This window comes from Mizuhopecten yessoensis, unplaced genomic scaffold (genome assembly GCF_002113885.1).
Source record: "Mizuhopecten yessoensis strain PY_sf001 unplaced genomic scaffold, ASM211388v2 scaffold716311, whole genome shotgun sequence".
In the NCBI taxonomy this organism is placed as follows: Eukaryota; Metazoa; Mollusca; class Bivalvia; order Pectinida; family Pectinidae; genus Mizuhopecten; species Mizuhopecten yessoensis.
In genome coordinates, this window is record NW_018480053.1 from 503,956 (window position 1) to 529,832 (window position 25,877).

The 25,877-nt window shown below is 37.8% G+C and overlaps 1 protein-coding gene across 2 annotated transcripts; it reads left to right on the forward strand.

Annotated features, from left to right (window-relative positions):
• Positions 1-2,421: 2,421 nt before the first annotated feature.
• On the forward strand, positions 2,422-24,946 carry LOC110442920 (oxidoreductase HTATIP2-like). Of its 2 annotated transcripts, none has more exons than XM_021486813.1 (6): positions 2,422-2,543; positions 8,504-8,704; positions 12,101-12,208; positions 13,035-13,172; positions 14,633-14,694; positions 23,640-24,946. In XM_021486813.1, exons 2-6 carry the CDS (start codon positions 8,516-8,518, stop codon positions 23,860-23,862), a joined length of 720 nt encoding a protein of 239 aa, XP_021342488.1. In that variant the 5' UTR covers positions 2,422-2,543; positions 8,504-8,515; the 3' UTR covers positions 23,863-24,946. The 2 variants fall into 2 exon arrangements, with proteins under 2 accessions (XP_021342488.1, XP_021342486.1); XM_021486811.1 differs by lacking the exon at positions 2,422-2,543 and adding an exon at positions 3,893-4,094.
• Positions 24,947-25,877: the final 931 nt, after the last annotated feature.

The window sequence follows — 25,877 nt, forward strand, 5'->3', positions numbered from 1 at the left end:
TCTAGATTGCTCCTGCGACTCTATCGAGCTGCCGTCATTCGACATTTTTGCTTGCATGGCCCAGACATCAGATTCATCATCATCATCATCTTGTACACCCTCATTAACAGAACTTTGTACACTTGGTTCTACTTGTGGTCTTACTTTGCAGAAATCAGAACAATTTTTGTGGTCTCCAAAGATGTGGTGAATGCTGTTCCTGATGTCATGTGCTAACAACTTGCTGGCTTGGGATTTGTTGGTGGTACAGTTCTGGGAACGCATTCTGATGGCACAACGTACGGCACTTACTATTCTCACTCTGGTTGCCTTTGTAAGACGATCCTGGTCTTTCCTTTATACTGTGGATTACTGTCTACCAGTTTCTCCAGATTTGACCTCAAACCCTTGCACATATGATTCGCACATTCAACTTTCTCTACCTTGCTTCCCCACACCAGCACATCTTGTCTTATTTTCGCAAATACTGAGGAATCCCCATCTGCAATAAGTTTAGTGTATCTTAAACCGTGGATCTGATCGGCTTTCCTAAAACCCTCCACAATAATGTCTGCTTCCATAGCCTGCGAACTCTGATCCCAATTTTTGAAACCTTTGTGAGGATTTGGAATGATCTGCTGATTGGCAGCGTGTGCACATATATAGCAGTGTTTACTACGGATTGACAGATGCAAAATACGTCCAGTTTCTTTCCCAATGATAACCCCTGCACCACCTAGGGCATTATAATTAAGCTTGTGACTTCGCCTACTCCACCCACCATCCGCGATTACCGTAATACATGGTACTCCGTCACAATAGTCACCTTTCTCTATGGCTATCCGTTTTTCCTCTGCTCCTGCTGCTAAAATTTCTTTTTCAAATTCTTTCTCCCACAAATCTCCAATCTCTTGTTCTATTTTTGTAAAAACTGTCTGGGAAATGCTAGGGGAATCCATGGTAGCAAGTATTTCGCTCAGATGTGAAGCCCCATTTCCAGTACAGATACTTCCCCACACAGCTCGCACATTAACATCATGCCTGTATGTAGATCTGCAGCTTCCCGCACCATCACTGGCATTCATATTCAACTTGGGACTAGTTGCAAATGTAAATCTTTCCTGACAACCTTGGCATTTCAACACCAAAACTGAGGCTAATCCATAAGTGTTTGCTTCACTTATTATCTGAATAGGTGACTGACCTTTCAGTACTAGCTCTCGGGCTGCTTCACATAACACACTATGCTTCGTAATGTCATTGCAAGTATTCTGAAGACAATCCAAGTTTATCATCCTGTAGCCATTTGTATTTATGTCTTTTACAGTATATATTTGAAATTTGAAATTTTCATTTGGTAGTTTCTGTATACGGTATTTTACCCCACCGACAATTGGATTTTTCAATGGAATAAAAGTACGGCGATGTGGTTGATGATATGTTATAATACGACGTCGACTAATACGCATGGACAAACTAGTATTTGAAAGAAAGGTTCTATAGGAATATCTTGGGCGACCTACTAACAACGACCTCCGGGCAAATCGCCGCTTCGTATGCTTTCCACAAGCAACTCCAAATCTCCCTTTTGATTTCCAATGGGTTTTTTACAGCCATGGTGAAACACAAATGTCTGTCAATAATCTAAATAACTTCATGTTGTGATTGTTGGCCCGGGGTCCCCATTGTGTGTGTGTGTAATGGTGGTGGGCGATCTTAGAATGAGCAGACGGCGTGATTTGGGCACGCGCTGGGCGAGACCTGACAGACAGAGCAATAACTAGCCTACATCACGATTACGGGTAAGTTTTGGAGTTGCTTCGGTACTTTAGGCACACATGCTTCTTCCATGCTTCCATATAATGTTTACTTGATATTGAACGTAAAAATACTAATATTGATTATACCTACCTGTAACACCCTGTGTCATTTCACACCAAAAGTGCATTATGGTGAGCAAAATGTAAAAATAATTGGTTACAAAAGTTATAAATTCTACAATTTCCTTGGAAACAGTGTCACTTCCTGTTGTCAAATTGACCATGATATCGCCTACAATAAACGTGTTATAACGATACTGTTAGGAACGATAATTGATTCTATTACATTTGTAATATACAGTGATTAAACAAGTAATTCACACAATGGGCTTTACCTGATCCCATTGAAAACCCCAAACATTCACCAATTCAGCATGTAGTATACTTATCGCTGTCGAGATGAATAGCATGCGTGCTATGCCGGAAATACTTCCGCAGAAAGGAGTTGACGACAATTTGGTATCATAACACTATTTCGATTAAAAAACTTAATTATATTTGCATGTTAATAAAATTATTTACTACATTTATATCCACACGAAACATAAGAATTACTCTGCTGGTCATTAAATTATTCATATTCGGTGCGGGGCAAAATCTCTAGTTTCGTTTTTGTGAAACTACGAAGAGAGAAGATAACAGCTCGAAGTTAATGTCAAATCACTGTTGAAGATTCCCTGGGAAATAACCATTCCTTGGTTTATATTGACAGCTAGGTCCTTGACAACGCACAAGACTAAAAACGTAAAGTACATTTGAATGGATCGTTTGTAATTGCCCAAAGTTTAATGTGAACCTTTACACACTCGTAAACCAAAATGGCGGCGCCCATAAATATGCAAACCATCACATTCATTTTAGTCATGCTTATTCAACGAGTAGTTTTAATGCCAGATATGTTCATATTTTTGAAATACGTGTAATTACAACAACTGAATTTTTCTTCTAAATGTCGCGAAAGGCGCTGTTGGAAACACACTAATCATTGGATTTTAAGATAATTTGTTCCTGTTTAGGATGTTTGATTATGTCCAAGAAATCTTGAGATTAATATCTTGTTATGGTGTAAATGACTTGCAATTGCTCCTTATCAATACTAAGAAATTAATCAATTCAATATCATCACAGTTCTCAAACATAACAGTTTACATGAACCTTAAGGTATTTCATACAGGCTCATGTCAGTGTATATAGTATGAGATTGGCTCATAACTTTTCCTCAAAATGATAAAAATGTGGAATTTGATTGGTATACCCATGTCAGGAAAAATGTCAATAATGACCTTCGTAGAAATTATTTGTTGAAAATATTGTTGACTCTGTCTGAAAAGTAACATTTGAATGCAGAATTCTAGTGGCGCAAAATTGCAATGAATAATGGAATTACTGAAAAAAACTTACCTGAACATGCATTCCTGAAGTATCCATTTATTGACTATTATCGAGAAAAATGTAAGAAAATGTGTCAAATCTCCAGAATAATAGCATATATTTCCACTGAATAAATCACAACTGAGCATAAAGCCAACAAGGCTGCCTGAAGTTGGGAAAAAGCATGCAAAGCAAGTGCGATTTTACTTGTACACCATTCAAAACACCTTCAGGTTCTCACTCAGGTAATATGGCTTGACTTGTATCAATAGCCTTGTTAGCTTCATGAATTATTGTAAAATATCCAATGAAAATACATGCCATCATTCTTGAGATTTGAAGTATTTTCTTACATTTTTCTCGATAATAGTCAATACACGGATACTTCAGAAATGCATGTACAAGTAAGTGTTTTCATGAATTATAATATTGAATGCAATTTTGCGCCACTAAAATTCTGCATTGAAAAGTTACTTTTCAGACAAAATCAAGAATATATTCGACAATTAATTTCTGCAAAGGTCATTATTGACATTGTTCTTGACATGGGTATACCAACCAACTTCCATATTTTTTTCATTTTGAGGAAAAGTTATGAGCCCATCACATAATACTATATACACTGACAAAGGCATGCATGAAATACCTAACCACACACTATGGAGTATGATAGTGAATATAAAGTTTCTTTTGCAATTAGTTTGAGGTTCGGCTTAATTTGGCGTAGAATGGTTAGACTACAAGGCATCTAATACTACACGTAGTACACGTAGTACACGTGTACTAGGCTTTAACCGATATCCGCGTTACAGTTTGTGCCCCCGTACTACTATTATCGGACATGTGGTAAGCAGGCTTGCGAACGGGTAGATCGATTTGTTGGGATATTTTGACCAGGAACTTTCTCGGATATCACTGTTAAATGTAAGTATATTTCCTACATATTTTGTACGTCACCATGTCCAGTAGGTATACAATGAATTGTTTAAGTAGATCAGTGCAGTCTTATCTTAAACACGTAAGGAGTTATCTAATTTATGATTGATTGAGATTGATTCATAGGTTTTACGTCCGCTTCACTACCGTGTAGTTCGGTTATCCAGCAGACGATTATCTATTTATACTGTACCGGGTATTATATACTATGCAAATCCGCCATTTTGTGTTTGAATAACTTTTGGATGTGTGTTTTATACATAGGTGAAGTTGATATAATACATATATACACACACACAGCATTGATCGGTAGGTCAACTAGTAACAGCCCGTGTGATAAGTCAGTGACCGTGTCACGGACTAGTACAGGAAGGCCGTATACATACGTATTAGTATAGGACAGGAAGGCCGTAGTATACATAAGTACGCTATACATTTACGACCACTACGCCTACTCTAGTACACGTACGTGAAGTACTATAGCCAAACATATGGTCTAATTAGTTGACGATGTCTTCATTGAGACAGGCTATTTTTTTTTCTTATATTGGTTGGTTGGTCTATTTAGAGCTAGAAGATCCTGGGTTCCAATCCTGGTATAGCAACAAAGTATTCTCCCCTTTTGTAACAGTACGACTACCAGATGCACACAATATGATATCGATCGTAAGATTATTATAATGCACTACTAGATCAGTTACACACAATATTGGTTACCTAAACCAGAGACGTATAATACATATGTATTATACGTCTCTGCCTAAACATTCATTTAGAGAACAGCAACTTTAATGTTTAATTAAAATCACAGAGTAAGATCATACACGTTTTTTAATATCCAATGTGTTCTCAGCAAATACTGCATAGCATAACACAAGTCTTAAAAAGGGTAGCCTTGCGCATAGTATTAATTTTCACATTAATTCAGTCGAACATCATAATTGACATTTCTCATTTTGAGGCTGACCTACCACGGAGCCAGAGACGGACACGAGAGAAGTAAAATCAGGGAACATCTCAAAATCATTTTTTCATTTAGTCTGTATTAAGGATTCCTGTCCCCTGCTTACGACAAAACACTAAAGAACGATATTTTAGTGCTCCTTACCTACAGTTACATCCCCTTATTTTCATTACACGTACAACTGATACACTTCTCTTGGCTGATCACACCTTACTGGCCCACCCCCACGTTTAACTCAATCGGCATCAGAAAAATACAACAGACGTCCCGGGTGAGATCCTTAACGGAGATATTGAAATATCAATTACCACGGTCACATACCTGCCGCATTGAGCCACGAAAAAGACTATAACGACTGTGGATACCGGTTACATAATTTCTTATCTGTGTCTCCATTTGATGTTACCTGTTCGCTTACCTGTAACCACGTACATTTGCGTCTACACACTCTGACATGTACCCTATACGCTATGTTCCATATAAAATTATTTTTGAAATGACCCCTGTTTTTGCTTGTCTGGGTCTCTGTCTCGACGCTCCGTGCTAGGTCTACCCCAAAATGAGAAAGGTCTAAAATACCTAACCCGAAAAACTGAGCATGGATACAGTAATCATGTTTTCTCGAAGTTCGTCCCAGAACTCTTGTTAAATATTGAATGTGTTATATGAGTATAATAGTTATATACTACGATACAGAAATAAATAACAAAGCTTAACATTACATATCTTGATTTCAACATTCTATACTTTGAAGTGCATTTTCAATACTTTGATTTCGACTATCAACACATGGAGTGTGACATCCCATGTTTGTGTATGACATTTATACTTTGTGTATGACATATAATTCATTGACGGCATTATTTACTTTTAACTGGAATTTTAATACTTTGTTTCGACAATCCAAACATTGAGTGTAACATTTCATACTTTGTGTACGACATTCAATACTTTCTTTATTCTGTTTCATACTTAGTATATGACTCTGTGTAGAACATTCCATACACCACATACTAATAATTTAATCTCGCTTGTAACAAACCTTTTCATTGGCCATAATAAACGACGTCGCCGTTTGTAACGTCGCTTTTGATTGGTTGATACAGCGGCGTAATAATTTCTAAGAGAAAAGAGTCCATCAATAAAAGTTGATTTCCACAGGGATCGTGTATAGTAGATTAAATTATAAGGATTAACTTGAATATATTTTTTATGTTATGGAGCTATAACAAAAAAACCCGGAGTGAACTCTCATCATAAACCGCTTCATAACATAAAAAATATATTCAAGTTAATCCTTAAGTAGATAATAATCTAACATCTATGGAAAAATAATAGAATATGTCATATACCTTGTGTACGACCTTCCATACTTGGTGTATGGCATATATTTTGTGTTCGACGTTCCATACTTTGTTTTACATTTCATACTATGTGTTTGGCATTCATTAATTTGTGTATGACGTTCCATATCTGGTGTATGACATTTCATACTTCGTGTATGACGTTCCATATCTGGTGTATGACGTTCCATACTTTGTGTATGACGTTCCATATCTGATGTATGACATTTCATACTTTGTGTATGACGTTCAATATCTGGTGTATGACGTTCCATACTTTTTGTATGACGTTCCATATCTGGTGTGTGACATTTTATACTTTGTGTATGACGTTCAATATTGGTGTATGACGTTCCATATTTCGTGTATGACGTTCCATATCTAGTCCGACATTCCATACTTTGTGTATGACGTTCCATATATGGTGTGTGACATTCCATACTTCGTGTATGACGTTCCATATCTGGTGTATGACGTTCCATACTTTTTGTATGACGTTCCATATCTGTTGTGTGACATTTCATACTTTGCGTATGACGTTCAATAGCTGGTGTATGACGTTTCATACTTCGTGTATGACGTTCCATATCTGGTGTGTGACATTTCATACTTTGTGTTTGACATTCCATACTATTTGTTTGACATTCATTAATTTGTATATATTTACATTTGCCACCGCGCCGTCCCATTACAACAGTGTTAGAGGGCAAGTGTAATTATATAGTCTATAAATACAACTGCTCGACTATAATCACAACTGCCTGTTTCAGGTGTAGGAATATGTAAACAAACAAAATGGCCGCCTGAAATGTATTTTGAGGCAGGGCAAATTGGTTTTGTAGGAATATGTCTTAAAAAAGAAAAATATGTAAATATGAAAAATACCAGATATTGAACGTCGTACACAAAGTATGAAATGTCATACACCAGATATTGAATGTCATATACAAAGTATGGTATGTCATACACCAGTTATTGTTTAAATGACGTTCAATATCTGGTTTATGACATTCCATACACCCGATATGGAACGTCATACTTTGTGTATGACGTTCCATATCTGGTGTATGCCATTCCATACTTTGTGTATGACGTTCCATATCGGGTGTATGACATTCCATACTTTGTGTATGACGTTCCATATCTGGTGTATGCCATTCCATACTTCGTGTATGACGTTCCATAACTGGTGTATGACATACCATACTTTGTATATGACGTTCCATATCTGGTGTGTGACATTCCATACGTGGTGTTTGACGTTCCATATCTGGGGTGTGACATTTCATACTTTGTGTAGGACGTTCAATATCTGGTGTATGACATTTCATACTTTGTGTATGACATTCAATATCTGGTGTATAACGTTCCTTACTTCGTGTATGACGGTCCATATCTGGTGTTTGATATTCCATACGTGGTGTTTGACGTTCCATATCTGGTGTGTGACATTTCATACTTTGTGTATGACGTTCAATATCTGGTGTATAACGTTCCTTACTTTGTGTATGACGTTCCATATCTGGTGTGTGATATTCCATACGTGGTGTTTGACGTTCCATATCTGGTGAGTGACATTTCATACTTTGTATATGACATTCAATATCTGGTGTATAACGTTCCTTACTTCGTGTATGACGTTCCATATCTGGTGTGTGATATTCCATACGTGGTGTTTGACGTTCCATATCTGGTGTGTGACATTTCATACTTTGTGTATGACATTCAATATCTGGTGTATAACGTTCCTTACTTCGTGTATGACGTTCCATATTTGGTGTATGATATTTCATACTTTGTGTATGACACTCCATACCTGACTACGACATTCCATATTATACTGAGTTCGTCTCTCCATGCTTATATTTTGGTTTTTCGAGAGTGTCTTCATTTATCCTGTACAGACTTTATTAAAAATTATATCTGGCTTTTGTCGTTCTGTGTTAATCCTTAAACTATCGTCAACACATATTCCACTAAAATATGAGTATAAAGTTTCAGTCTACCTTAGTCACCTCGAACGTTCGGTTATGTCGAACTTTTATTGAGTCGGTTTTACTTAGGAAAAATGAAATTTATGTTTTAACTAGAGTTGGTGGATAATGTCCGAAGATTTTCAGAACAAGGTCAAACAATACAAGGAGATGGGGAAGACCGCCTTCATCATTGGCTACACGGGGGAGTGTGGGAAGGAGCTGGTCAAAGCCTTGTCCAAAAATAAAATATTCAGCAAAGTTGTCCTCATTGGGCGTAGGAAAGTGGAGATCAGTCCCGATCCGGGACCAGAATTTGCAAGTATACTTAGACTCATTAAGCCCCATAAAAACGTGCAATTACAAATATATATAATCACTGTTATGATTTAAAGTGTTGCATTAATGGTTTAGACAAAGGTATATATATTATGCATTCATATAGGGATTTAATGAGGTGTGTTTTTCTCATGTACATTGCGGCAATGAATAGCAGTAGCTGATCTAAATATCCTGTGGAGCGCGTTAGCGCTCATCAGAAGATATGTAGATCAGCTATTGCTATTCATTGAGGCTATGTATATGAGAGAAAAAATCAATTCAATTCATAAATTTACGTTACGATGAACTACAATAAAAAAAGTTACAACACCTTTTGTAAGTTTAATACTTTTGATATTAGTATCGAACAGAAACCATAGAAAAGGAATAGTCAGAACTCCAGCCTACACAAATTTCAACTGTCCAACTTCCGCCGATCAGCTGTTTTTGTTAATACGGAAACTTATGTCTAGAATCTAATAATAACCAACACTTGGTAGTCCTTTCATTTTTGAAATTTGATCTTACTTGATGTTGTTTGTTTTTTTGCATTTAACACCGCATATTATATATTTTAAAAAGTGTATGCCCGCAATATTTCAAATCATTGGTCACCATAGTAACCATCCAGGATACTCGTCGGTAGTAGGCATATACTGTAGCTCATTTGAAGTTAAATGAACAGCCGTTCAATATATTGTTCATCAAAAAACATGCAGATGTAAATGAGATATTAAGTTGATGAATAAAGTGCCCTGTGTCATTACAAAGTACTCTGGGTTTAATGTGCAAGTTGATGTCACGCAACCGGACGTTTGGGTATTAAAAAGTTCGTAGCCACGAGGAATTGATTGCGAGTCGGGAGTCAGTATTTAATAATAATGACAATGTTATAAAATAAAAATTGATTTCAAATTTAAAAAAAAAGTGCAATGGTGCACCATTTATGATTTTTGTAATGTTTATTATTATTTCTCTCAATTACGTTAACTCTTCTCAGAAACGGTACTATGCGTAGTAATATGAAGTTTTCATTGTGTGTAAAATCAGATGACTGGTTGCACGAGAATCGTTGTATTCATAGTGTATTCATGGTCTAATGAAAGTTGTTTTCAGTTGGTAGATTCATGTACAGAACAAACATCAAGAATGTAAATATATTCTAGTGATTTTGATAGTTCACTTGAAAATAAACTTAAGGATATTTGCATTAATTGAAATATCACATTTCCTTTAAAATATCCTAAAGTGAATATGTGTTCATCAGTCTTATTGGTACGTATGCATACCATTGTCTCCGAAAGTTGAAACAAGTGGGTTCTGTAACCAAAACATTTGATAAAATGACCACAGAAGGATCATAATTAGATATATACTGTTTACACGTACCGTTTAAAAAAATGTGACGATTTATTAAAAAAAGAAATGCGAATAATTCGTACAATCTATAAAAATGGTATTAAAGTAACTGTTTAGCCTATTGAACAAATAACTTTCCCAGAAAAAAGTTTTGCGGATAAAGTTTAATAAAATGAGTTCTTTAAATCCATATATTTAATTGTCATTTGACCGTCAGTTTGTATGGGTTTTTTTTCTCTCTCAGATTATTTAAAGTAACCGTGCTGCAATCTGTCGGAGGCTTAAAACTGCAGTCATAATTAATGAATTTTATTTATGTAAGGCATAAGCGTGTGAAACCTTTTTTTCCGACTGCTACTTATCTCACCAGAAGAATGGTTGAGGCCATATTTACGTCAATATAATGCATACGCAAATCCAACGAATAGCAACTATATCTTCGACTGGGTCAGAGGAAATATACACTTGGGAGATTCAGTTTTCTCCTGTCAAGGAGAAGCTTCGCAACTCTTAGTGGGGACAAATCTTTTTCTTCCTTAAGCGCATTGATCGGCTTCCAGATTTTACTTTTTTCTCACAGACTTTGTCTGCCTGCTTGGTCGACCACATCCTCGGTACTCCAGGGGCTACGCTCACTTTCGCTCTCTGCACCAATGGAATATGTCATAGCAAAATTGAAGGCACAAAGCCAGCTGTATGATTGGTTTCAGGTAAGAAAACCTGAAAAATCGCTAGGCTGATACCTGTCCTGACGACAAGGAGCGACACCCGACTTTAAAGTTAATTATACATCGGGTAAAACACGTGCTCAGAACTAGGCTATATTTTATAAAGTATGAAAAAATATTTCTGTTGCTAGTGTCTTTGTTTTATCCTTTGTACCAATTTTGGACAATAAAATATGTTTAAAGTCAAGTCAAAGCCAGTCAATTTTTACCGTTACGCGATCGCGAGATTCTTTTGATGTACATCAAAGGATCGAACTAATCAACAAGGTGGCGTAAACAGAGCCTTCACTTTTGCTATGACATATCCCAGGGGTGCAGAGAGCGAACGTGAGCGTAAACCCATGAGTATCGAGGATGTGGTCGACCACGTAAAATATCAAATTCTTCACGGCACGTAAGAAAATGAAAATTAAATCCTTCTTATTTTCTATCCTTGACACGTTTCTCTTCCTGAGTGCGGTATTAACTGAAAGTTAACAATTTTTGCCATATGAGAAAACTAAGAAATACCAGATTGATCCTGCTGATAAGAAAAAGAGCGAAATTTAGCGGCCCACTGTACCATTACGGAAACGTAACAGTACAATACTGTTAACAAAGATAAGAAGATTAAAAATTTGATTATAAGCATTTATAATAAACAACTATTGATTATTGATTCATTAGAGGGATATGAGGGGCTTTTAGGCTGGTGCTACCTCGTGAGTGGACGGTAACAAGGAATATTCAAAATGGATAACTTTTATTTAAACTTATGGGCTGGTGGAAATAGGCCTGCTACAACCCCATCACCAACATATGATAAACAAAAACATCATATCATGATGAAAACAACAACAAATACTAACAACAACAATTGTTATCAAATTTCAGAAATAAAATCATATTTATATCAAATAATTTAGATACTTAGTTTTATTATAAGACTGGCGTTTATTACATCACTCATCTATGTATCGGACTCTAACTGTCTAACAAATTACAGAAGACCGGACCAGGTGAAGCCTGCTATCTTATCCATTTGTTTGCACTATGCAACTAAATCTGCCGAAACTCAGCTTCAAAAATGAATTTGTCCTTCGAACTTCATTCTTTAATGTTTCTTTTACTCTGAGTATCTGAAAGAGGATTTATTTAGAAACAGTTTTTTTTTATACTTCATCATTATGTTTCGACATGAAAGAACTGAAAAAATCCTAACTTAATATTTTCCCATAAAATCTGCAAAGATTCTCACTGAAAACAATGACTGTGTGTGTGTGCCTAACGTGCCTGTCAAGAAGTTTGAACTTGTTGTCATTAATAGGAACAAAAAGTTGTTGATTATGACAAGCTGGAAGAATATACAGAAGCCTTCCAAGGAAATCAAGTTGGCTACTGCTGTTTGGGGACTACTAGACACAAAGCAGGAAAGGTAACGTAAAAGTTATTTGCTTGTTTGTTTGAGGTTTAAGGTCATTGTGAAACTTTAACATGCTGTAACGAATGGGCGACACTGACATGTCACAATATCCTGATTAAATTTTGAAGTGAAAATATTTCGAAAGAACGTGTGGTGATAACAATAAATCAAGTCTATTTTAATTTCCATTTAACGTTATTGTTTATAAAGTAACTACGGTCATTTATGTTTAATGCACTTGATACAAAAGCAATGCCGCCGTCAACTTCTGTCAAGGCACTCTTTCCTTCATCATCGATACCCCCATTCTGAAAAATATCATAACAAAATCGAAGGCTCAGTGAGCGCCATCTTGTGGACGGGACAAGAAGACAGTCTTATCCATTGATGTACATCAAAAGGATCTCGCGGTCGCGTAACGGTAAAATTGGCTGTCTTTGAAGTCGAGTGTCGCTCCTTTGTAATCTTCAAAGGACAGGTACTGGCCTACCGATTGATCAGGAGTTTTTACCTGACGACAATCAAATAGCTAGCCCCGTGCATTCAAATTTACTATATATAACATAGCCCAGGCGTGCAGAGAGCCTAGGTAGGCGTAACCCTTGGAGTGTCGAGGATATCTCTCCTTATTTGTCACTGTTTATGCATCTCCCATGATACGTTACTTCAGCCCTTTATAAAGCCGAAATACTTTGGCAGTATACCGATGATTGACTTTGAATATGACACTTTCACAAACAAACAACCTTTTCACATTCTGCGATCCACTTACCTTAAACGTTTGTTGCTGGTTACATTCTTGCACAAGTCATGTTTATAATTCACTCCATACTGACAGGAAGGGTTCATCAAGGTCGACCGGGACTATGTACTAAAAAGTGCAGAGATTGCGAAATCTACGGGCTGTCAACATTTCAGCGTAGTAACGGCTTCCACTTCGGATAAAAACAGTATGTTTCTCTACGTCAAAACGAAGGTAGGCTGATATAATGATACTAGGAAACGTAATTATGCTACTCTCTTTATCATTAAAGGTCACTTCGTGACATGGTAACACACTAATTGTTCAATATTAAGCATGCGAATCAATATTTGTTTTTACGATTTAAGCTTTAAAAGTTACATTATTAATATGGATCTGCCAATCAAACAGTCAATATTTGTTTATGTAATGGATATTTTTATTAGTAAATGATTTTATTCCAAAAACAGGTATTTTATATTAATATTTCAATCTGTAGATTACTGATATTTTGATATATACTAACACGATCACGTTTACATTAAAGCTTTGTTTATATGATATATATCATGTCACGTGTTATCATGTTGTGATGTTGCCTGAGAACTGTATGTTTAATTGTTTGTGGGGTTCACGATGTCTTCTAAAGCATAACAAACACTAAAATGAAGTAAACTGAGGATTAATCGTTAAAATAGAGTTCCTTTCTTGAATTTAGTGACAAGAATTTGCAACATGGCTTGAATAGGTATTGCGCCTGTTGCCTAATTCCTTTTGAATTTTTATGCAATATTTAATAAAATCTTCAAGAACAAGATTTTCCAGCAGACTATAGGTATTTCTATGGGGAAAAAACTTCGCCTCTCTTTCAACCAATTTGTTCATGTTGACTTGTAGTATGACCAAACCATGTCCTTCAATTTCACATCCAGTTATATAGACGATATACTGTGTTTAAATAGAAAAAAAATACTGACCACTCTTCTACCTCAGAACCTTTTCTCGATTTTTAAATACAACATGACCAACAGGTACGGCCTATTCCTAAGCTGTAAGATAAGTAGAACGATTTCGATTTTACTATCGTGAACTTTCCTTTTCTCGATAGTAGCATCCCTGATTCCCCAAGGTATGGTGTTTACTTATTGCATTTAAATCGGTATTCAAAAGCTTGCTTCAAATATCATGATTTCCGTGACATTGTCTGCTGCTGTCGGAAAAACATACAACATAGGATTTCCAAAGAAGAAGCTTGATGAAGATTATTGACAAGTTTAATTTATGATCGCCATCATGATGTCATTGGGAGATTTGCTATGTCTTCACAGGATTACAAGTTAGATGTTTTTGGATTATGGTTATAAGTTTGCATTGTGTTTGTTTGTCAGTTCCCAAGTTCTCGCTAAGAGGACGTGACATTAATATGACTTGACCTAGATTTACACGGCGGTCGTCGTAAATGAGGCAGAATATGCTTAACCTTCCGGAAAACATGGTCTTATTTTTATTGTAATTAGTCAATGATCTCCATGTTAAGTTTACCTTTGTGCGCTTTTTGCCCTACATTTATTGATTTTGAGTCCGAATTACGTGTTTTTTTTGTAGGTTTTGGTGTTACCAAACTCTCTCTCTCGTTTTGAGATAAAATAGTATTTTTTTTTAATAATCATGCAATTCATATGTTTGTTACACAGGGAGAAGTAGAGGAAGGTCTGAAAGGCATGGGATTTGACAAGTTATCTATCTTTAGACCAGCGTAAGTTTAACATTTGAATTAGAGCGTATATATTTGAATAGTCTGTATGTATATTTAGCACCAAATATTTCCTTACAATACTAGTCTGTATTTCATTTCAAAGTTATTTTATTGTTTCAATTAACAATAGGATTGGGCACAGGCGTTGCCAATACAAGCCCTTTACTGTCTATATGAAGGTACAAAATGCATGTAGATTAAACAGACTCAGTAGAGTGTTTATAGTAGTCAGAGGTGCGTATGACATCCTAGGCTGACCAAAAGCCAGATATTTCATGCTTTGAATACGCCAAGAGAGATTAAGTCGAAAAGACTAGTATTGGTTAAGGAAATATTGGGTGTTAGGCAAGGAGATGCTTAATTCCTTTTAATCCAAAACACAACAAAAAGTGATTTTGAATTAAACAAAATGGCATTTTGGGATAAGTATGAAACTTTCACAAATTAAATATCATCATAAAACTAATTTCTATGCCAAGTTGCATGCCTATCCCAAAATGCCTTTAATGTACAATCAGCCCTTATTATTGGAAATAGGCAGAACAATTGATGAAACTATGAATTGGGTTTACTGTTAAGATTAAAAGAGACACTTTCTTTAAGGCTAGGAGACTCAAAATTACCAGCAAGTCAAACTTCATATATCAAATTAATCATTTTTAGTAGTCGTTGTGGCAAATGCCATTATTGATTTGTAAGGTAACTTTGATAAGTAAGAAAAAAAATCATTACCTGGAACTCACTTCAGCCACAGGTGTTGAGAAAATATTATATGATATATATAATATACAATATCAACTATCAATATATTATACTTATAGCATATAAAGGGTGTCATGAATGTTTGAATTTACATAAGATTGAGAGATATTTGAAATAGCCAACGCCATAAGTAATGATTCCGGATAGTTCCGGATCCTTTATTATCATACTGTGTGTTTGCGGATTTATGATCTCATGTTTGTGTTTGGAGTGATCCGTTGTAGACGGTAATCCATTAACTCAACCTTGGCGCAAGGTATAGTGGTGTCCAGAAGCCATAACTGGGTATACAACATATATTGTATGCGGTACACGTGTCACCTTCCCGTTATCAGTTATATTGTATGTGGTTCACGCGTCACCTTCCCGTTCATAATTGTATATGTGGTACACGCGTCACCTTCCCGTTAATAATTGTATATGTGGTACTCGCGTCACCTTCCCGTTCATAATTATAGTGTATGTTGTACACGGGTCCCCGTCCCGTTAATCATTATATATGTGGTACACACGTCACCTTCCCGTTCATAATAATAGTGTATGTGGTACAGACGTCACCTTCCCGTTAATAATCGTATATGTGGTACACGCGTCACCTTCCCGTTAATAATTGTATATGTGGTACACGCGTTACCTTCCCGTTAATAATTATATTGTATGTTGTACACGGGTCACCTTCCCGTTAATCATTATATATGTGGTACACACGTCACCTTCCCGTTCATAATAATAGTGTATGTGGTACAGACGTCACCTTCCCGTTAATAATTATATTGTATGTTGTACACGCGTCACCTTCCCGTTAATAATTATATTGTATGTTGTAAACGCGTCACCTTCTCGTTCATAATTATATTGTATGTGGTACACACGTCACCGTCCCGTTCATAATTATAGTGTATGTGGTACAGACGTCACCTTCACGTTCATAATTATAATGTATGTGGTACACGCGTCACCTTCCCGTTGTTAGTTATATTGTACGTGGTACACGCGTCACCTTCCCGTTGTTAGTTATATTGTACGTGGTACACGCGTCACCTTCCCGTTGTCAGTTATATGGTATATGGTACACGTTTTCGTTTGCCGTTTCAGTTATTTTGTACGTGGTACACGCGTGACCTTGCCGTTGTCATTTATTTTGTATGTGGTACACGCGTCATCTTCCCGTTGTTAGTTATATTGTATGCGACACACGCGTCACCTTCCCGTAAATAATTATATTGTTTGTGGTACACGCGTCATCTTCCCGTAAATAATTATATTGCTTGTGGTACACGCGTCATCTTGCCGTTGTCAGTGATATTGTATGTGGTACACGCGTCATCTTCCCGTTGTTAGTTATATTGTATGCGACACACGCGTCACCTTCCCGTAAATAATTCGATTGCTTGTGGTACAAACGTCACCTTCCCGTTGTCATTTATATTGTATGTGGTACACGCGTCATCTTGCCGTTGTCAGTGATATTGTATGTGGTACACGCGTCATCTTCCCGTTGTTAGTTATATTGTGTGTGGTTCAAGCGTCACCTTCCTGTTGTCAGTTATATTGTATGTGATACACGCGTCACCTTCCCGTTGTCAGATAACTTGTATGTTGTAACACACGTCATCTTGCCGTTGTCAGTTATATGGTATGTGGTACATGCCAGTTATATTGTATATGGTAGACGCGTCACCTTCCCGTTGTCAGTTATATGGTATATGGTACACGTTTTCATTTGCCGTTTCAGTTATTTTGTACGTGGTACACGCGTCACCTTGCCGTTGTCATTTATTTTGTATGTGGTACACGCGTCATCTTCCCGTTGTTAGTTATATTGTATGCGACACACGCGTCACCTTCCCGTAAATAATTATATTGTTTGTGGTACACGCGTCATCTTCCCGTAAATAATTATATTGCTTGTGGTACACGCGTCATCTTGCCGTTGTCAGTGATATTGTATGTGGTACACGCGTCATCTTCCCGTTGTCAGATATATTGTATGTTGTACACACGTCATCTTGCCGTTGTCAGTTATATCGTATGTGGTACATGCGTCACATTCCCGATGTCAGTTATATTGTATGTGGTACACGCGTCACCTTCCTGTTGTCAGTTATATGGTATATGGTAAACGCTTCACCTTGCCGTTTTCAGTTATTTTGTGAGTGGAACACGCGTCATCTTCCCGTTGTCAGATATATGGAATGTGGTACAGGCGTTATCTTCCCGTTTTCAGTTATATTGTATTTGGTACACGTGTCACCTTCCCGTTGTCAGTTATGTTGTATGTGGTACACGCGTAACCTTCCAGCTCATAATTATAGTGTATGTGGTACAGACGTCACCTTCCCGTTCATAATTATAATGTATGTGGTACACGCGTCACCTTCCCGATAATAATTTTATTGTTTGTGGTACACGCGTCATATTCCCAAAAATTATTATATTGTATTTGGTACACGCGTCACCTTCCCATTGTCAGTTATATTGTATGTGGTACACGTTTTCATTTGCCGTTTCAGTTATTTTGTATGTGGTACACGCGTCACCTTGCCGTTGTCATTTATTTTGTATGTGGTACACGCGTCATCTTCACGGTGCTAGTTATATTGTATGCGATACACGCGTCACCTTCCCGTAAATAATTCGATTGCTTGTGGTACAAACGTCACCTTCCCGTTGTCATTTATATTGTATGTGGTACACGCGTCACCTTCCCGTTGTTAGTTATATTGTACGTGGTACACGCGTCACCTTCCCGTTGTCAGATAACTTGTATGTTGTAACACACGTCATCTTGCCGTTGTCAGTTATATGGTATGTGGTACAGGCGTTATCTTCCCGTTATTAGTTATTTTGTATGTGGTACACGCGTCACCTTCCCGTTGTCAGTTATATTGTATGCGATACACGCGTCACCTTCCCGTAAATTATTATATTGTTTGTGGTACACGCGTTATCGTTATATTGTATGTGGTACCGTTGTCAGTTATATGTTTTTTTGTACAAGCGTCACCTTCCTGTTGTAAGATATATTGTATGTGGTATAAGCGTCATCTTCCCGGTGTCAGTTATATGGTATATGGTGGTACACGCGTCACCTTCGCGTTGTCATTTATATTGAATGTGGTACAAGCGTCACCTTCCCGTTGTCATTTATATTGTATGTGGTACAAGCGTCACCTTCCCGTTGTAAGATATATTGTATGTGGCATAAGCGTCATCTTCCCGTTGTCAGTTATATGGTATGTGGTACACGCGTCACCTTTCCGTTGTCAGTTATTTTGTATGTGGTACACGCGTCACCTTCCCGTTGGCAGTTATATTGTATGTGGTACACGCGTCAACTTGCCGTTGTCAGTTATTTTGTATGTGGTACACGTGTCACCTTCCCGTTGTCAGTTATATTGTATGTGGTACACGCGTCACCTTCCCGTGGGCAGTTATATTGTATGTGGTACACGAGTCACCTTCCCGTTGTCAGTTATTTTGTATGTGGTACACGAGTCACCTTCCCGTTGTCAGTTATATGGTATATGGTACACGTTTTCATTTGCCGTTTCAGTTATTTTGTATGTGGTAAACGCGTCACCTTGCCGTTGTCATTAATTTTGTATGTGGTACACGCGTCATCTTCCCGGTGTTAGTTATATTGTATGCGATACACGCGTTACCTTCCCGTAAATAATTATATTGCTTGTGGTTCACGCGTCATCTTCCCGTTATCAGTTATATTGTATGTGGAACAAGCGTCACCTTCCCCTTGTCATTTATATTGTATGTGGTACACGCGTCATCTTGCTGTTGTCAGTTATATTGTATGTGGTACACACGTCATCTTGCCGTTGTCAGTTATATCGTATGTGGTACATGCGTCACCTTCCCGTTGTCAGTTATATTGTATGTTGTACACACGTCATCTTCCCGTTGTCAGTTAAATTGTATGTGGTACACGCGTTACCTTTCCGTTGTCAGTTATATGGTATATGGTACACGCTTTACCTTGCCGTTTTCAGTTATTTTGTAAGTGGAACACGCGTCACCTTGCCGTGTTCAGTTATATGGTATATGGTAAACGCGTCACCTTGCCGTTGTCAGTTATATGGTATGTGGTACAGGCGTCATCTTTCCGTTATGAGTTATTTTGTATGCGGTACACGCGTCACCTTCCCGTTGTCAGTTATATTGCATTTGGGACACGCGTCACCTTCCCGCTGTTAGTTATATGGTATATGGTACACGTTTCACCTTGACGTTTTCAGTTATTTTGTATGTGGTACACGCATCACCTTCCCGTTGTTAGTTATATTGTATGCGGTACACGCGTCACCTTCCCGTAAATTATTATATTGTTTGTGGTACACGCGTCATCTTCCTGTTGTCAGTTATATTGTGTGTGGTACAAGCGTCACCTTGCCGTTTTCAGTTATATTGTATGTTGTACAAGCGTCACCTTCCCGTTGTCATTTATATTGTATGTGGTACACGCGTCATCTTCCCGTTGTCAGTTATATTGTGTGTGGTACAAGCGTCACCTTGCCGTTGTCAGATATATGGTATGTGGTACACGCGTCACCTTCCCGTTGTCAGTTATATGGTATATGGTACACGCTTCACCTTCCCGTTGTCAGATAACTTGTATGTGGCACAAGCGCCATCTTCCCGTTGTCAGTTATATGGTATGTTGTACACGTTTCATCTTCCCGTTGTCAGTTATATTGTATGTGGTACAAGTGTCACCTTCCCGTTGTCAGATATATTGTATGTGGTACAAGCTTCACCTTCCCGTTGTCAGATATATTGTATGTGGCACAAGCGTCATCTTCCCGTTTTCAGTTATTTTGTACGTGGTACACGCGTCACCTTGCCGTTGTCAGTTTTTTTGTATGTGGTACACGCGTCACCTTCCCGTTGTCAGTTATATTGTATGTGGTACACGCGTCACCTTGCCGTTTTCAGTTATTTTGTATATGGTACCCGCGTCACCTTCCCGTTATCAGTTATATTGTATATGGCACAAGCGTCATCTTCCCGTTGTCAGTTATATTGTATGTGGTACACGCGTCACCTTGCCGTTTTCAGTTATTTTGTATATGGTACACGCGTCACCTTCCCGTTATCAGTTATATTGTTTGTGGTACACGCGTTATCTTCCCGTTGTTAGTTATATTGTATTTGGTTCACGCGTCACCTTACCGTTATCAGTTATATTGTATTTGGTACACGAGTCCCCTTGCCGTTGTCAGTTATATTGTATGTGGTACACGCGTCACCTTGCCGTTTTCAGTTATTTTGTATATGGTACACGCGTCACCTTCCCGTTATCAGTTATATTGTATTTGGTACAAGCGTCATCTTCCCGTTGTTAGTTATATTGTGTGTGGTACACGCTTTACCTTCCCGTTGTCAGATAAATTGTATGTGGCACAAGCGTCATCTTCCCGTTGTCAGTTATATTGTATGTTGTACACGTTTCATCTTCCAGTTGTCAGTTATATTGTATGTGGTACAAGCGTCACCTTCCCGTTGTTAGATATATTGTATGTGGTACAAGCTTCACCTTCCCGTTGTCAGATATATTGTATGTGGCACAAGAGTCATCTTCCCGTTGTCAGTTATATGGTATATGGTACACGTTTCACCTTGACGTTTTCAGTTATTTTGTTTGTGGTACAGGCGTCACCTTCCCGTTGTTAGTTATATTGTATGCGGTACACGCGTCACCTTCCCGTACATTATTATATTGTTTGTGGTACCCGCGTCATCTTCCCGTTGTTAGTTATATTGTGTGTGGTACAAGCGTCACCTTCCTGTTATCAGTTATATTGTATGTGGTACAAGCGTCACCTTCCCGTTGTCAGTTAAATTGTATGTGGTACAAGCTTCACCTTCCCGTTGTCAGATATGTTGTATGTTGCACACGCATCATCTTCCCGTTGTCAGTTATATGGTATATGGTACACGTTTCACCTTGACGTTTTCAATTATTTTGTATGTGGTGTACGCGTCACCTTCCCGTTGTTAGTTATATTGTATGCGGTACACGCGTCACCTTCCCGTAAATTATTATATTGTTTGTGGTACACGCGTCATCTTCCCGTTGTCAGTTATATTGTGTGTGGTACAAGCTCCACCTTGCCGTTATCAGTTATATTGTATGTTGTACAATCGTCACCTTCCCGTTGTCATTTATATTGTATGTGGTACAAGCGTCATCTTGCCGTTGTCAGATATATTGTATGTGGTACAAGCGTCACCTTCCCGTTGTCAGATATATTGTATGTGGCACAAGCGTCATCTTCCCGTTGTCAGTTATATGGTATGTTGTACACGCGTCATCTTCCCGTTGTCAGTTATATATTGTATGTGGTGCATGCGTCACCTTCCCGTTGTCAGTTATATTGTATGTCGTACAATCGTCACCTTCCCGTTGTCATTTATATTGTATGTGGTACACGCGTCATCTTGCCGTTGTCAGTTATATTGTATGTGGTACAAGCGTCACCTTCCCGTTGTCAGTTATATTGTATATTGCACAAGCGTCATCTTCCCGTTGTCAGATAAATTGTATGTGGCACAAGCGTCATCTTCCCGTTGTCAGTTATATTGTATGTTGTACACGTTTCATCTTCCCGTTGTCAGTTATATTGTGTGTGGTACAAGCGTCACCTTCCCGTTGTCAGATAAATTGTATGTGGCACAAGCGTCATCTTCCCGTTGTCAGTTATATTGTATGTTGTACACGTTTCATCTTCCCGTTGTCAGTTATATGGTATGTTGTACACGCGTCATCTTCCCGTTGTCAGTTATATGGTATATGGTACACGTGTCACCTTGACGTTTTCAGTTATATTGTATGTGGTACACGCGTCACCTTCCCGTTGTTAGTTATATTGTAAATTGTATGTGGTACAAGCTTCACCTTCCCGTTGTCAGATATGTTGTATGTTGCACATGCATCATCTTCCCGTTGTCAGTTAAATTGTATGTGGTACAAGCTTCACCTTCCCGTTGTCAGATAAATTGTATGTGACACAAGTGTCACCTTCCCGTTGTTAGATATATTGTATGTGGTACAAGCTTCACCTTCCCGTTGTCAGATATATTTTATGCTTCACCTTGCCGTTTTCAGTTATTTTGTATATGGTACCCGCGTCAACTTCCCGTTATCAGTTATATTGTATTTGGTACACGCGTCATCTTCCCGTTGTCAGTTATATGGTATGTTGTACATGCGTCATCTTCCCGTTGTTAGTTATATTTTGGGTGGTTCAAGCGTCACCTTCCTGTTTTCAGTTATATTGTATGTGATACATGCGTCACCTTCCCGTTGTCAGCAGATAAATTGTATGTGGCACAAGCGTCATCTTCCCGTTGTCAGTTATATTGTGTGTGGTACAAGCGTCACCTTCCCGTTGTCAGTTAAATTGTATGTGGTACAGGCTTCACCTTCCCGTTGTCAGATATCTTGTATGTGGCACAAGCGTCATCTCCCCGTTGTCAGTTATATTGTATATTGCATCTTCCCGTAAATAATTATATTGTTTGTGGTACAAGCGTCATCTTCCCGTTGTAGATAAATTGTATGTGGCACAAGCGTCATCTCCCCGTTGTCAGTTATATTGTATGAGATACACGCGTCACCTTCCCGCTGTCAGATATATTGTATGTGGAACAAGCGTCATCTTCCCGTTGTAGATAAATTGTATGTGGCACAAGCGTCATCTCCCCGTTGTCAGTTATATTGTATATTGCATCTTCCCGTAAATAATTATATTGTTTGTGGTACAAGCGTCATCTTCCCGTTGTTAGTTCTATTGTGTGTGGTTCAAGCGTCCCCTTCCTGTTGTCAGTTATATTGTATGTGGCACAAGTCTCACCTTCCCGTTGTCAGATAAATTGTATGTGACACAAGTGTCACCTTCCCGTTGTCAGATATATTGTATGTGATACACGCGTCATCTTCCCGTTTTCAGTTATTTTTTATGTGGTACACGCTTCAACTTGCCGTTATCAGTTATATTTGATGTAGTACAATTGTGCTTGCCTCATCTTCCCGTTGTTAGTCATTGTGTTTGTTATGCATGCGTTACTTCTTTGTTGATCATATCGTGTGTGTTACATGCTCATTTTTTCATCCATGGTATTGTTGCAACTGTCTGATTTACACGTTTGTTTTTCTATTGTTTCAGGATGCTGCTATGTGATCGGTCAGAAAGCCGCCTAGGAGAAACTTTTGCGCGAGCCTGTTTTAAACCCTGGGCTTACCTCTTCCCCACAGTGGGATCTGTGCCTACGTCCTACGTGGGTAGGGCTATGGTTGTCGACACAGTTATGCCAGGTGATGACAAAATTAGAACCTACAGCAATGCCGAGATACATGGCCTGATAAAGCAGGATAACAATCAGGATTGAGATAGGGAATAAGCATACAAACACATTACTGTTATCAGAACTAGCATATCGTTCGTCCCATTACAGTCTCACCTCGCTTAGTACACAATACTGATTATCTTAAAGATGTAAACTTACCAAATGTGGAACGAACTCTTCTGAAAAGAGAAGTGGAAATCTTTTCAAAATAGTTGCTTGCAATAGTCGGTTAGCATTCACAAGTGGATATCGTTCATCAAGCCATCACTTACACAATTGTCGCCCTGTCCATAGCTTTAGGATACGGATTAACCATTTCCTAGAAGTGATTTTCCCAGTTATTAAGTCGTGCTACGATCTAACTACAGTTGCTTGGAACGAAGTTAGACGTATTATTGTGGCTACACTGTACACTCCAGGTGTTGAAAATGGAACGATATATATTTATATAAATATTTATTAGACTAACGTATTTATATAAAAAAGTATATTTTTTTTACAAATGGGCGCGATTACTTATATATATAACGAATAATCAAGATAAACCTGTTTTACCTACCTATACGCGTGTTTTTTGAAAACGTCGTCATCGCGTCATTACTTTATAGCACAGAATCAGGGTCGCTCAGGTGCGATACAAACTGAACTCTCAACCCTCGGGATAAGATTGTTTAAGCTCAGGTGTGATACAGACTGAAATCTCAACCATCGGGATAATATTGTTTAAGCTCAGGTGGGAAACAGACTGAAATATCAACCCTCGGGCTAAGATTGTTTAAGCTCAGGTGGGATACAGACTGAAATCTCAAACATCGGGATAAGATTGTTTAAGCTCAGGTGGGAAACACACTGAAATATCAACCCTCGGGCTAATATTGTTTAAGCTCAGGTGGGATACAGACTGAAATCTCAAACATCGGGATAAGATTGTTTAAGCTCATTCTCGTGAGGAACCTGCAAACTTCCCTCAACTTGTGATGTCTGTGTCTGCATCACACTGGAGTGATATGTGTTCTGTAATATTTCTTTGTTTCTATTATGTTATAATATACACGTGACTTTAACGTATATTACATTTGTTTTAACTATGTCGACGTTCAATAAATGTTGATACTCAATGAAATTATATTGTTTTAATGTTGTTACTTTCAACGATTAAGCGGATACATATTTGCTGGTAACAAATTTTGCGCAAATCTACCTAATTGAGGCGCTAATACTTTTTCAGTTTTAGTAAAGGATAAATCACGAGTTTGTGTTGGTTCAGCCAGTAAACACTACTTGTCGAGGGCTAAAGACTTTGGTCCTCGACAGGAATAAACAATATAATTATTAACAACATCAAAACTCACGAAGGATACATTTTTGTACATGTTTTGACATCCCAGTTTGATGACACATAATAGCACATGATCAGTGGGATTTGTTATTCCGTGAGTCCAATCACATTTCAAATATTGAGATCAGGAATAAAATATTTAGATTGAGATGATACTAATCTAATTACCGATAATTAATGATAAAATAGATGAGTTAGATTCTTTTTCGCGTGTTTTCATAGAGACCAATCAACAACTTCATCAAGCATTACATTTTCAAAGCTTCATACTCTACTCAGTTTTACCTATTTACATGCAGTCCACGATTTGATGTTTAGGAATCCTGGCTCTTTACAACTGTTGACATTGTTCAAATATTCATATATCTAATGGTTAACCGTTAAACATATGAATACATCACTACTTATCCAATGGTCATTCAACTTATTCAATTCCTAGCTGTTAGGGGAAATATACAAGTATTAACGCAATGGATGAAAGTTTAACTGTTGTTAGCTCACTTGCCCGAGGGCTTAAGCCGTGGTGCGGCGTCTGTCGTCCGTCGGTCGTCTGTAAAATTCCGTTTCTTTTGCTATATTCCTGAAAGTCCTACAGTAATGATATAAAACTGGTAGCTTTCTGGAGTGAAGCCCGACAAAGTTTGCGAAAAAAGAAAAGATCTCTATCTACTTTCAAAATAGCAATGGTCAGAAATCTCAAAAATGGCCAGGGGTTATC

Coding starts and splice junctions, on each gene's coding strand:
- LOC110442920 (XM_021486813.1), top strand. CDS start 8,516: ATGTCCGAAGATTTTCAGAACAAGGTCAAACAATACAAGGAGATGGGG. Junction 8,705..12,100: donor CCGATCCGGGACCAGAATTT/GCAAGTATACTT, acceptor TGTCATTAATAG/GAACAAAAAGTTGTTGATTA. Junction 13,173..14,632: donor TTCTCTACGTCAAAACGAAG/GTAGGCTGATAT, acceptor TTTGTTACACAG/GGAGAAGTAGAGGAAGGTCT.